Genomic DNA, 12794 nt, shown 5'->3' on the forward strand with positions numbered 1-12794 from the left:
AAGTCACAACCACCTCAGCTTCCCATCGTGCTGTGAGCTGATCACAGTCTCAAAGAGGCTAGGGTAATCATCCAAAATTTGGATTACCTAAATTGAATCTACGATCACTCTGGACAGACCCTAAAGGCTATAGGCTTGTTAGGGGCATCTCGTGTCGAGGGCCCCACCTCTTCATCTGACATGATGCTACTGGGTGAAAACTGAATTTAAGAAGAACCGAGAGCCAGAAAGGCATGACGACAGAGTCATTTGGGACAAAACCCTGGGCTCTGTGCTGAGTGTCTGCTGCACATCCTACTCTGGTCCCAGTGCTTCATGTCACGCCCCGGAGGACCCTGTAGGTGAGATGAAGCCTGCAGTGGTGAGAGCACTGGTGAAGAGAAAGCTGCTGCTGCCACTTCTCTTTCTGCAAAGCTGGATCCACTGAGTGCACCCAACACCCTGCCTCATGGAGCATAGCCTTGGGATATCGGCAGAAACGTAAACCAGACACAAACCCTGCGAAGATCAAGACAAATTTCACATGCCAGTATCCTATCTGAATTCAACCCGAAGAGCTTAGCTTATCTAGCCCCTACTATAGTTTCAGTCTTTCCTTCCTCACAGAGTACGTTCATCTGATATAACTCGCCTGCTGGAGTACAACATTACTATCTTTTTTGAACGTGGCTGTCTGATTTAAAATACTCATGTTTTAAGTACAATTAGTCATAGTGTTAAGATAAATGTAATCATTGCATTTCAAAGATGTAACACTCATTTGCCTCTTTCTGTGCTGTCACAATACCAACCATGAGCACAAACACAACTAAATCATCATCGTCTGCCTTTTTGCTTCTTTCTGCACCATTCTCAGTTCAAGTCTCAAAACCACTCAGCTGGAAAGAAATATTAGGAGTCATGCAAATTTCTTCTGGGACAGAGTATGCAGAGCCATGAATATTAATGAAATTGAATTAGTTGTGCTTTATAACTGATTATCCCTAAACTGAAGTGGAGGGAACCTAATTATGTCTCAGCTTCTTCATGTCTTCCCCCAGAAACGTACTTTTACTGTAACAGAGGAGATCATCTCACCATTTAGTTTACTGTTTCCATTGCTTTGTCAGATGCTTCTGATTCCTCGTATCTCACACTCAAATTGCAAGTTCTTTGCAGACAAAGGCTACCTTGCCTTGAACAAATGTCTTTCACTTTAACTATAAGCTAATAAGAGGAATGAGACTGGAGCATCTCAATAAGGCATGAATACAAATTCCCACCGGCCTGGCACAGGCACTTTCATACTAGTATGGAAAAGACACAGGAAGAGTATTACCCTTTCTCCCTCTACTTCAGAGCTTCTTCCTGGGAAGGTTCATGTCAAGCTTAGGCAGCTGTCACCCAATCCGATCCACACCGATGCAAGCTGCCGAGGGGACAGAGCAGCCCCCACCCCAGGCACTGCTGTCTCATTTGCAACACCAGTCATTTTCAGAGCTGCACGAACAGCAACGTGAAGGCATTCGCCTTCTCTTCGCACAACTGCAGCCTTCCCCAACAAGCTATCCCATACTGCAACCCCACTTTAAAGACACTATTATAAACTGAGGATGACTCTGGTCCCAGACTGCTAAAATCTGTTCTCTGTTATCTCTTGGCACCTACCACAGTGGTCAAGCAGAGGCAAAGGGGAACGCTTTGGGATGACAGAGGACTTGCATGCTGTGGCTGCCTTCGTATCAAACCCTTCAGGTTCTCCACAAACACATTACAACCAGGGATCTGATCCCTGGCAGGCCGATAGTCAGTCACGTACACTCTACTGTATGTAGAAACGACACAGAAGAGATGGATTGCAACAAAAGCTGGGCAAATTGTAACAAATCTGTTGTTTTCAGAACTCCACAGATTGCATCTGATACGATCTTAAATACAGTGTGTGTAAAGCAACTGAAGAAACTCGGTCAATATGAGGCTTAAATTTAAGTCACCTTTAAGATGTTTAAATTTAAAGTGTATGTTGCTCTGGTTTAGGTAGATATAACACACTATTTGCACAAATATTGCCACTATATGCACAAAGTCTGACTGGTTTCAACGTTATGCTATGCTCTTATGTGCCAACACCGTTTTGAAAAACGGCACTTTGGCACTTAAATCACTTAAACGCTCTTGAAAGTGTTATTTGCAGCCACGTGTGGAATACTTTAGGCACTGTACAATTATGTGCGTGCACGGAGAGATGCTTACTGAGACCTCTCATTCTTTTATGAGCTGCAGAAATTTTCATCTCACATACCTTCCACTACTTAAAGCTAATATGTGACTTTTTGACTTCCATTTAGGTTGTCGCAAATGAGAAGAAGTAAGGCAACAATTACCTTCCTTATCTCCTTCCCATTCCTACAACGTAAAAAAGCGAAGGTGGAGCTCAGAAAGAAAAAAGTCTTTCCCTAATACTGCTGTGCATGGTCCTTATGTTTTCCTCCTGAAACTGGTTACCTCCAGGGATCACATACTTCAGCACATTGACTATTGGGCAACTTCTGTACGTCTGACCTTGTAGCAGCTGAGAAAGCTACAATGCTTGTCCCTTATCAAGCCACAAAACAATTAAAGAAACTTTAGTTCAAATATAATCTAACCTGTTTGCTGCTTATCATGTTTCCAAATACTACTATATAAACCCCTTTTAACTTTAAGTAAGGTTGTTATAGTATAATATAAACACATCAAAGGAAATGCTGTAAACTGATTTCACAACATCAGAGCATATTTTTCATTAAGAAAAAAAAAAAAAGATGATGCTTCTGTAAACCTATTTTAGGCTCCTAAATACGCCTTAGTTTATTTTTACAGGTAACAAAAACTAATTCCCCTCTGTTGGCTCCCTGCATGATCCAAAATGCACTAAACCTCTGAAAATTGGCCAGTCCACTTTGGTACCAAGAAAAGGAATTAGTGGTTCAACTTCAGGCACTCACAACTGAAACCCATATCTCATTTTTTGTTGGCGTGCAGGCAGATGGTGCATATTTTGAAAACTATACTCATAAACTGTATCATTCACAAAGAATATTCCGCTCTAGGCATATTTCTTATATTAGCAAGTATATTTGAAATGAATACATTAGACACATTGTTACAGCATCCTCTGCACGAAATAGCAAACAGTCTCCTAATATTATCGCTAGTTGCAGAGTGCTGTTCTTAAAACCCCAACTTCTGAATGATATAAATTTCATCTCTGTATTTTAAAAAAGTTGTCAGCCAGCGTAACAGTATAGAGAAGTGAAATTTGAATACAGCCAAAGGCAAATTACTTATAAATTACATCGAACCTTTGTAAATCTCATGGTACCAAAATGGCACCACCACCAAATCACCATACGATGTCCTGCTTGCAGGGCGGGAATCCTTTTTGCTGGAAGCCTTTCACAGTTACTGGAACACAGGCAGATGTAGGTATAAAAAATAACCGAAGTCCACCTCCGCAGAGGCACCGCGGGCAAACAGCACCAAAACCAGCACGCTAAACCACAAAACAAAACAGCAGTGAGGCTGAAGCCACTCGTAGCTCGAGGTTTTCTCCTAATGATCAGCTCAGCAAAACTGTTCTCTCCCCAGGTCATGTGGACTTTCAGACGAAGCCCGATGCCACCCAGGTGCTACTTATTAAACAGTGACTGCGACAGACATTGCTGGAAAAAGAAAAGATTATCTAACCGCACTGCTCAGGTGAGCTGATAGCCTCCTCGCCCACTCCTGACCGAGAGACCTATCATTCGCGCCAGCGGGACTTTGGCCCGGATGAAGACGAAGAGGATCAGGCCCGACGGCGTCTCCGTCCCCTCCAGCCCCTCTCTTCCGCGGAGCGCAGGGGGAACCACGAGGCCGCGGGCGGCGCATGCTCCCCTCGGCCGCGCCATGCCCGGCCGCCCTGCCTGCGCCTGCTGCTCTCCCCCCGGCGCGCGACGGCTGGGGGGCGAATGCTCAGGAATAACTTAAAAATAAACATAATAAGAGAGAAAACCCGCAAATGGCTCTGAAGCGAAGGGCCCCCTCCCCTCCCCTCCGGCAGCAGGCTGTCAGCCCCATCCTCCTCCCCGCCCCCGCAGCGGCCCCCTCCCCCCCCGGGCTCTACCGGCGGCGGCGGCGGCGGCGGCGGCGGCGCGGGGGCCGCGGCCGCGGGTTCGCGGCCGCCCTCGGGCTGGTGGTAGCGGCGGCGGCGGCGGCAGCGCGACGGCGGCCGCAGGCGGCGGAGGGCGACGGCGGCGCAGCACGGCCGGGGCCGGCGGGCGCGGGCGCCTCGGCGGGCGGAGCCCGGCTGCGCGGAGAGCAGCTCCCGCCACCCGGCCATGGCGCCAGGCGCGGCGGGCGGCGCCTCCCGCGGGCGCGGCGGCCCCGCGGAGCCTCCCCCCCTTCACCCGCCCGGTTTATCGCCTTCCTCCGCGGCGCGGGAGGGTGCCGCCGCCGCGGGACGCCGAGAGGGAGCCTTGGCTTCGCCTGCGCCCGGCTTCATCTTGTCTCCGTGTTGGCTGCCCCTGGAAAACCCGAGGGCAACAGCCGTCCGTTTGTCAGGGCGCATCAGCGTCGTAGCGCTTGATGGTGAACCTAAGAGAAGAGTCCCTGAGGAGGGGAGTGATGCTGCCCTGGGTTATTAGGCCTCGAATCATACCTAGCAAATGCATTTAAAAAACAAGACGTGGAAAACACAAAATTACTATCTGGTCATTTTGCTCAGGGCCAAGAACGACTCACCCTGTGTGCAAGGAAAGCACTATGTGACCAGTGAATTAGTTAAAAACTGGTTATGCGTAAAGGGATGAAACATGGATGTAAAACCAAACTCTTGATTACTCAACTACCTGGTCTTCCTGTTCTTTCTAGACATACCTTTGCTGTCATGTTTCCCACACTGATGAAAAAAGCCAAAGGAAAAACCTCAACAACCCATCAGAAGTTACCACCACCTCACCCAGGGTGGGAAGCTCTGAATGCACGGAGGACCACCACCATCTGACACGTGCAGCAGTGACGGGCTGCTGTACTTTATGTGGACTAACACAGAGCACACAGGCTATTCTTATTTTATCCTGAGTTTCATTCTGTGTTTCTCATCTTCCACATTTCCTCCAACTTTTCTCTCAAATCTCACTTTTCTTTCAATCTCTGTTTTCTCATCCCAAACTACTTCTCTTCCTACAGTCAGTCGCAGTCTCCAGTTTTTTGGTTTCTCTACCCCAGCCTCTCATCCGCTGCTGATTTTTTGCCCAACGTTTCTTTCGTTTCATTGCTTTCAGTTGTGCCATTTCATTGACTTCTGAGCCCCAATGCACACCAAGCTCTGCATATTATCTAAATTACCCCTCCCCTTACTGCTGGATATTTCCTTTCTCTCCACTTCTAATTGTCCTGCCCAGCCAATTTTTGCCTTCCTCCTTGGTGCCCAGCTCTCTGTCTCGCTGCGGGAAGGAGCTCCACGTTCGGACCAGGCAGTGTCTCCCCACAGCACGGGAGCCCAGGAAGAGGGTCACCAAGAGCACGGCAGAGGGAGTTTTCCCTCTGTCAGGTCAAGTCCCCAGCCTCCGTGGTATATCTGAGCCAAAAAGCCTGCTCAGCCCTGGAGCATGCCTCGGGGCCTTCTGAAGTGCAGGCTGTTAAACATAGCAGCGCTTTCACAGGAGCAATTTTTCAAAGACAAGGAGGATAAGAAAACTGTGTTTCGGCCCCTACCAAACATAATTTTCTGCTTCTCACATTGCTCCTTTGTCATCCTCAAACTTCTTGTATTGCATTTCGTATGCAGGAGGACTTGAAAAAAATTAAAAGCTTCAAAAAACAGAAAGCGTTGCTAGAAATTTGTAGCAGGTAATAAATACCATGTTCATTCTTGTTCTAGCTACACCTTTCAAAATAGTGAGATTATTTTATCTTTCTTAAACAAATCGTCTTGAATCAGCATAGAAACTTTCAGCTCAATCTTCAATTTTACCAATGCATATAAATGAAATTTAAAAAATTTTATTTAATAGGAAAAATCAGGCAAACCCATCAGTGACTGTTACAAGGCTCACTCTTTTTGTGAGTCTAAGCCTTGTAAAAAGCCTGCATACATGTGTATCTCAGCCCATGTAGATGCTCTAGACTTTTACTGGGACGTGGCTAGATATATATATTCCTCTGATTGAAAGCATTTTCTTAATTTCAAATTTCTCCCATTTCATTCTAAGTTGTGCGTCTTCCTTCAGACGTGAGAAATTCTCACTCTTCCTGGAATGAAGACTCAGCATTTGTTATCTAGTACAAAGATATAAAAAAAATTTCTGCAAAGCTAAACAAACTAATACCCATGCTGAAAATTCTCACACACAATTCCTTAGTACTTCATATCATACATGTTTTCACGCCTGTGTTTTACAACAGACATTTCAATAGCTCAAAGTTCACATAACTATCATGTACTCCTTTATCCTGTTATCTCTAAAAATCAGAACTGCTGATGTGTTTTCTCCTGCAATCCTACTGCAGAATATCAATCCTATTTCTACAGACTTACCTGAAGATCAGAGATATCTTGCTTGTCCATCCTTTAAGCTTCTTTTGTCATATATCCTGTCTTCCCAGTGTTTAAGTTGTTATTTCAACAGCAGTGAGGCCAGCTCAGTTCTTGGAAGCCCTTTAGAAGTAGCACTTCAGACTTCCTGCTTTCCACATCCTAAACAGGTGAAGCACACACTTGTCAGCCTATGACCGTATTCATCCAAGTGGAAGCTTCCACTTTTTCCAAAATCCAAGAATCTCTTTCCAAAAAGAGATTTTAAAAGAAGGATAATACACCTAGTAGAAACTTCTACCACATCAGGGATGGTTTGGTTTTATTTATTTCCATGAGATGCCCGTGAAAGGATGAACACACAGATACCCATTCTGTTCACCAGATTCTGTTAGATCATACCTCCTACCCAACAAGTATATTGAAGTTGAGTGTTTTTCATCAACTGTGTTTAATCAGGCAAGATCTATTAAAGGGGTGGCTTTATTTTAGAGTGCAAAAGCCAAAACTAATCTCTGTCAAATGCACAATCTGCTTTAGAGGGAACTCCCAGTTTCATTGCTTCCTCATCGCCAAACGCCCACTGAAGACATTAGGTTTCATAAGACTGCCAAATTTTTATCTTTCCCTTCGTGCCTTTGCAGATCTACAAGAAGTGATGGAGCAGTGAAGAGAAGAGCAAGGGATGAAACTGGTAATGACTGCTTCTAGATTTCCTTCCCCCCCACCACCATATCCTCATCAATAAATCTGCCTGTCACTAGGCTTATATACCTTTATGTTCCAACATAACTAAAGAAGTCTCGTAAGTCAGTCCCACAAAGAATGCACATTCATCAGATGATGACATTTTTCAGCTACTCTTTTATGATGCTGTGGAGAAGCACTGTAGCAGAGACTGGGCGATTTATAGCACAAAACTTAAAGAAATCTTGTTTTACTATACAGGTTCTGGACTACAACTGAACAGAATATTCTGCCCTATTCTTGCCCTTCAGCTTACAGGGTGTGCAGGCGACCTATTGGCATGGACTTAAGTCTGTGCTTTATTGCTTATTTCACAGCATGTGAACACGGAATGATGACTGCAGCTCTGCTGCAGCACAGCTTCCCTCCTGGTGCCTACCACATACAGATATTAGAAACTAATCTGCCAACAAAAGCTTTTCCAGGAAGGAGAACGTGGTTTCCCTCCTCAAGAGTGACTCATTTTTTCATCAAAATTAAGGGTGACACAACACGGGCAGGCTTAAAAACATCTATCAGGTATTAGCTCATGTGATGAATGTGCTTCAGTAGGAGGCAAGAACAAGGGCAGTCTTAAATATCGAGTCTTGAATATATACCCAGGACACTACATGGTCTTGGAGCTTAGGGTGTTTTCTTGCTCAGATCACTCACTGGTTGAAACAAGTGGTTACTGAGATCTAAACAGGGCTTGAAATCTTTCAACATAGTTAAGATGTCACTATTTGAGCGAAGAAACATTCTGAGTGAATAGGATTGTTTGCAGAATTTATCCTAGGAGAAAAAAAATGGTATTTAAAAGCTTTTATTAGACTGCATAACTAGTCAAGAATGCAATAGGTGGATATTGTCAGCTTGATGGTCAGACTCGCAAATATCCAACCATCAATTCTCCTCAGATACATTCTGTAAATACCTTTGGAGGAAGTGCAGACCCAAAGAAGAACAAAATGTGGCAGTACGGCTTAGTGTCTCAGTACAATCATAAAATATTTTCTGTGTTTCTGGTGATAGTTCCACAAAAACAATCATCCTCCTTTCTAAGGCAGGATGCCAGTGTCCAGAATTGCAAAATGAGATTTCAGGGGGTGCCATTGGTCTCAGTTACCCTATTTTCTTAAAAGAGGTAGGAAAATACATGAAAAATCCTAAGGGGATTCGGTGAAGGAGTACGTTCTACAGCTTTATGATGTGCCATCTCTGTCTCTTGAGAAGAAACCCTTAGTAGTGACAGAGAAGCACTATGTACTTTTGCTGGATAACAATCTTAATAGAGACAAGCATGAGGAAGATGCACTACCAGAGTGCATCAGTCTCTGCTCTTACCTCTGTATTAGATGACTCATTGGGTGATTTGTGTAGCTAAACAGTAATGCCTTAAACCTTTTCTAAGTTTCTGAGAAGCCTTAACACAATCTCTGCTTAGCTGTTAAAGAGGGATTAAGGTCTGTAGAACAGTCTCAGGGAACAGTGGCTCTTTGCACTTTGCTCTGTCATTCTTTGTATCCCTCAGGTTGGTTGAGAGATGACATACTGGAAAGATCTTTAAGGGTACTCCTGGAAGATGTGAACGCTGACTTGTCAACCCCCTGGCCTGGGTCAAGTACCAGGTTTAAAGATTCTTCAGTGAGATTTTCTCCAGATGGGACCCCAGGACTTATGAATCCTCATCTTAGAAGAATTTTCAAAATTTGTTCTGTTCCTTCCCATCTTTTTCACACCAGACACAATATATCTGTCTCATGGGGCCTATACAGAAGGCAGGTTTGGCAGCATGCTAGTAGTTTGTGCTAGAATTAACACTCAAAGATGTGCCAAAGCAATGCTTCAAGCCTTAGAGGGGGGAAAAATCCTGCCCGAGATAAAAAAAGAACCTTATCTACATGACCTCTGTATTTTGAACTAGACTAAAACTGTTTACCTATAAATTGAGGGTTAAACAGTGATGAACACACAAGGAGCACCAAGTCACCACTTCTCAAAGGAAGAAGGACCTCTGTGCTTTGACCTTGGCTGGAGGCACGAGGAAAACCTGGTGAGGGTGCAAGCATACAGAGCGCCTCAGATTTAAAGGAAAACCGAGTGACAGTTGGTTCAAAGCACATACTTATCCCAGGCCAATCTTTCCAAAACCGGGGACTAGATGCCAGATTTAGGATGCATCCATGACTCATGCAGATGCTCTGCTGACAGCTTTCATGTGCAACTGCTGCCCACTGCTCAGGTGAGTCCCTGCCACTTCTCTGCTGGGTTTCACCGGCTGTGCCAGCAACTGCTCCCCATCGGGCACAGGCCCAGCACGGAGCTGTGGCACAAGCGACCGGATGGACCTGCTCTGCAGGCCATCGCTTAGACTCACCGCTACCAAGAGCAACAGATGGGAAATAGTAGGCAAAAAAGTCAGGTGTAAAATTGAGATGCTACTGCCGGTTAAGCAGGGCTCTGTTGCAATGATCCCTGCTTTTATACTGTGTTTCAAGGAGTGATTGCATGCCACATGATAGAAATAGAGCATATCATGAACCTTCAAACTGAGAATTTGGCTGTTTGCTGCTGGTTTCTGGACAGTTTCTCCTTCAGGTACCTATATTTCTAAGAAGAAAACAAAGTAAAATTAAGCTTACTTTCCTTTAGTGAATAAAGCAGTTGATTTTGGATTTTTTTTCTGTGCCAATCATCCCTTTCTGAAACAAAATTATTTTGCTACAGCCCTGTGTCTTAACATTTACATTATTTTTTATATCGAAGTGTTGCGCCATATATGACTAATTGCAATATTGTGGTTTTAAATGGTAGTTTTTAAAGCCACAGAAAACAGTATTTGCAACAGAAACCACTCTCCCAAGTGCTTCTCTCATATGAAAAGGCCTTAGGTATTTTTCCTTTCTGAGAAAAAAACAATCAGCCTAGGAGAGGAAATGAGTTTGGTTACATCCTCAGCTCAAGGCGGCATGGCTGATTTTTTTTAACATATTGTATGATCATACAATCTTTTGCTTTCTTAAGAAACCACACTAAAAAACTACTGTTTTTTCCTTGACTGCTTGAGACTTCAGATAAAAATCTAACCATCTGTCCTTGTAAATGCCGCCACAGTTACTGCTCACTCCTATGAGCTGTCCTGAAATCACAAATCTCTTATAGCATTACTACACTGTATCTGCAGGACTCTGAATCAGAAAAGTACATTTCAAAGTAAAAATTCAGTGCTCTAACCTGTAGTAAAACAGTACTGATGAAATACAGAGACCTTCAAAACCATATCTTTAAAAGGTAAAATGTTTCTAAGTTTTCATACTGTAAAGGAGAATTCAATAATGCAGTTTTCTTTTATCATTCTTTTAAGTCAGTCATAGACACTGGTATGTGGTCTAAGAAATTTGACTGAAATACTTTGATGGCTGAAGTCAACATTGAAATGACCGGCCTTAATGAATTAGCAATTCTGGCCTCGGAATGATCCAAGAGCAAACAAGCAAGCAAAAAGATAAAACCGATTTGAGGTTGGAGTAGTTAACACAGACAAATCCAGGATATTCCTAGATAAGCTGCACAATACAAAGGGGGGAGGAAGGAATGCACTGAAATGTAGGTATGAGAATCTGCCTTGCCGCTCAAATTAATGAGAAACAAAGATAATGGAGAGCCTATTCTACCTTTTATGCTATTTGCTAGCACAAAAATGAGTAGACACACTCACAGTAAATACTTGTTTGACTCAAAGAGATGTTGCCAACCAAGTTTATCCTTAAAGCTCTTTGGGCATATATATGCAGCGTACGTATGGGCTCTAAGAAAAAATACACGTTCTGGACATCAAAACCATCAGGATTCCACCTGAGGCCCTTTCATGTTACAGAAATGAAGGTATTTGGATATTTACACTCCCAGATTTATATTACTATTAATGTCCAAAGTATGTTTTTGCTTGTTAGTCATTACTTTTCCTCTCAAATCAACATCGGAGTCCAGAATCATACTTTCAGATGGGTTTAATGTAGAGTGATTTTTATGCCTTCACTTTCAATAACGAGAAGCTGTAAAGTTTCTCTCATTAGTCTTTAGTGCCTCTGTATTTGCATGTTATCAGCTGGGAAATATAGAGGGCAAACCTCTATATGCTTTCCTGTTTTCAATCACAGAAGGTTTCTGTAATTCCTAAAAGGTTAAAAATAGAAAAGCAGTAACTATTAAGGGGTACACACATGAAACATTTTGTGATATTTGATCAAAAAAACACTGTAGCTTGTATCTAACAATTATGAAACAGTAGGATTTTGGCTGTTTACTTTATGCCAAAGTAGTTTTTCTCATAAGTGCTTTTTATGTAGTAATAAGCAAAATTAGTTTGTTTGAAATGCCAGGAAGAAAATGAAAACAATAATTTTCACATTCCACAGCATGAAGCATCAGAAAGAAATATACACTGTTTTTACAACATCAGGCTTCAGAAAGAGAACATTTGACATTTAGGGTAGATTCTCTGGAATTAATTAAAGGTTCCAATTTAATTAGAAGAGCACTGTACACTGCTCAAAGTATATTACAAAATTCACCTGTGCAAGAAAACAAACAACTGTAGAAGTGACTCATTTCTATTCACAGTTCTGCATAAAAAAAAAAGAAAAACTTTTTTCCTTTGGCTTACACTTCACTGGAGGTACTACAATATTATTTTTGTTAATTTTTCTCTCAGCTGCGTATTTAGAAAGAGACTTTATTTCACCATATTCCAATCCAAACATGAAGCCTCCTATTAATATAAGAAAACTGAAAAACCTGCAACGCTTAGCTAGTCTGTATTTTTCTCTCATAGGTTCCATATCATACAACAAAACAAAAACAGAAAAATTAACATCCATCACAGCCAGTCTTAAAAGCAAAACAAAATAACAAAATTACAAGAACTGATTTTTCCTACATCTTCCTTTCATGAATTTTTTCTCCCGAGTAATGTATCAGCAATAAGGAAACTACTTCTACAGTAGTGAAAAAATTATGATCTGTATGGCTTTAAGCAAATAATAATGCTTTTAAGCACTATTACATTCTTACAAGTGAATTAAAAGTCACATCTTGTTTCAGTGATAGGGTGTTCATTTTTTAATGAAAAGCACTTAAAACACACTTATTAATACTGAAGACTTCACTTACAAATGAAATACTGATAATAGAGATGCACTGTTTGCTGCATCAAAATCAAATTCTCTAATAAGACAGGTTTGAAATCAAGAATTTTGAGTAAGCAAGCTTTTACTACTACTACTACTACTGGAAAAATCCCTCTTTGAAATTTTTTCATACATTTTAAATATATTTTGTCACCTATATACCAACATTTAAACACTGCCCCATGAGTTCGTCTCTTACGAGCTAGCATGCTTACCTTTTTCATCCCCATGTTTAACGAATACATTTCAAGTAGCCTTCAGCCACAGGTCGAGATTTCCATCCAACACACAATCAGATAAAGCTTGCTTTCCAATTGTAACTAATGGAAACAGTGCTA

General features: G+C 42.4%; 1 protein-coding gene across 3 annotated transcripts in view; it reads right to left on the bottom strand.

The window, feature by feature from the left end:
- The window catches only part of LOC112983250 (transient receptor potential cation channel subfamily M member 6), a 96319-nt gene extending 83525 nt beyond the window's left edge, over positions 1 to 12794 (bottom strand). For 2 of the 3 annotated variants that reach the window (XM_064502925.1, XM_026100239.2), the window contains exons 1-2: positions 12672 to 12794; positions 6542 to 6700 (exon numbers count right to left, since the gene is read on the bottom strand). In XM_064502925.1, coding sequence (XP_064358995.1) covers positions 6542 to 6571 — 30 coding nt within the window. In that variant the 5' untranslated portion in view covers positions 6572 to 6700; positions 12672 to 12794. The remainder of the gene's footprint in view (positions 1 to 6541; positions 6701 to 12671) is intronic. The other variant, XM_026100240.2, reaches the window with a different exon arrangement.

This window comes from Dromaius novaehollandiae, chromosome Z (assembly GCF_036370855.1).
Source record: "Dromaius novaehollandiae isolate bDroNov1 chromosome Z, bDroNov1.hap1, whole genome shotgun sequence".
In the NCBI taxonomy this organism is placed as follows: domain Eukaryota; kingdom Metazoa; phylum Chordata; class Aves; order Casuariiformes; family Dromaiidae; genus Dromaius; species Dromaius novaehollandiae.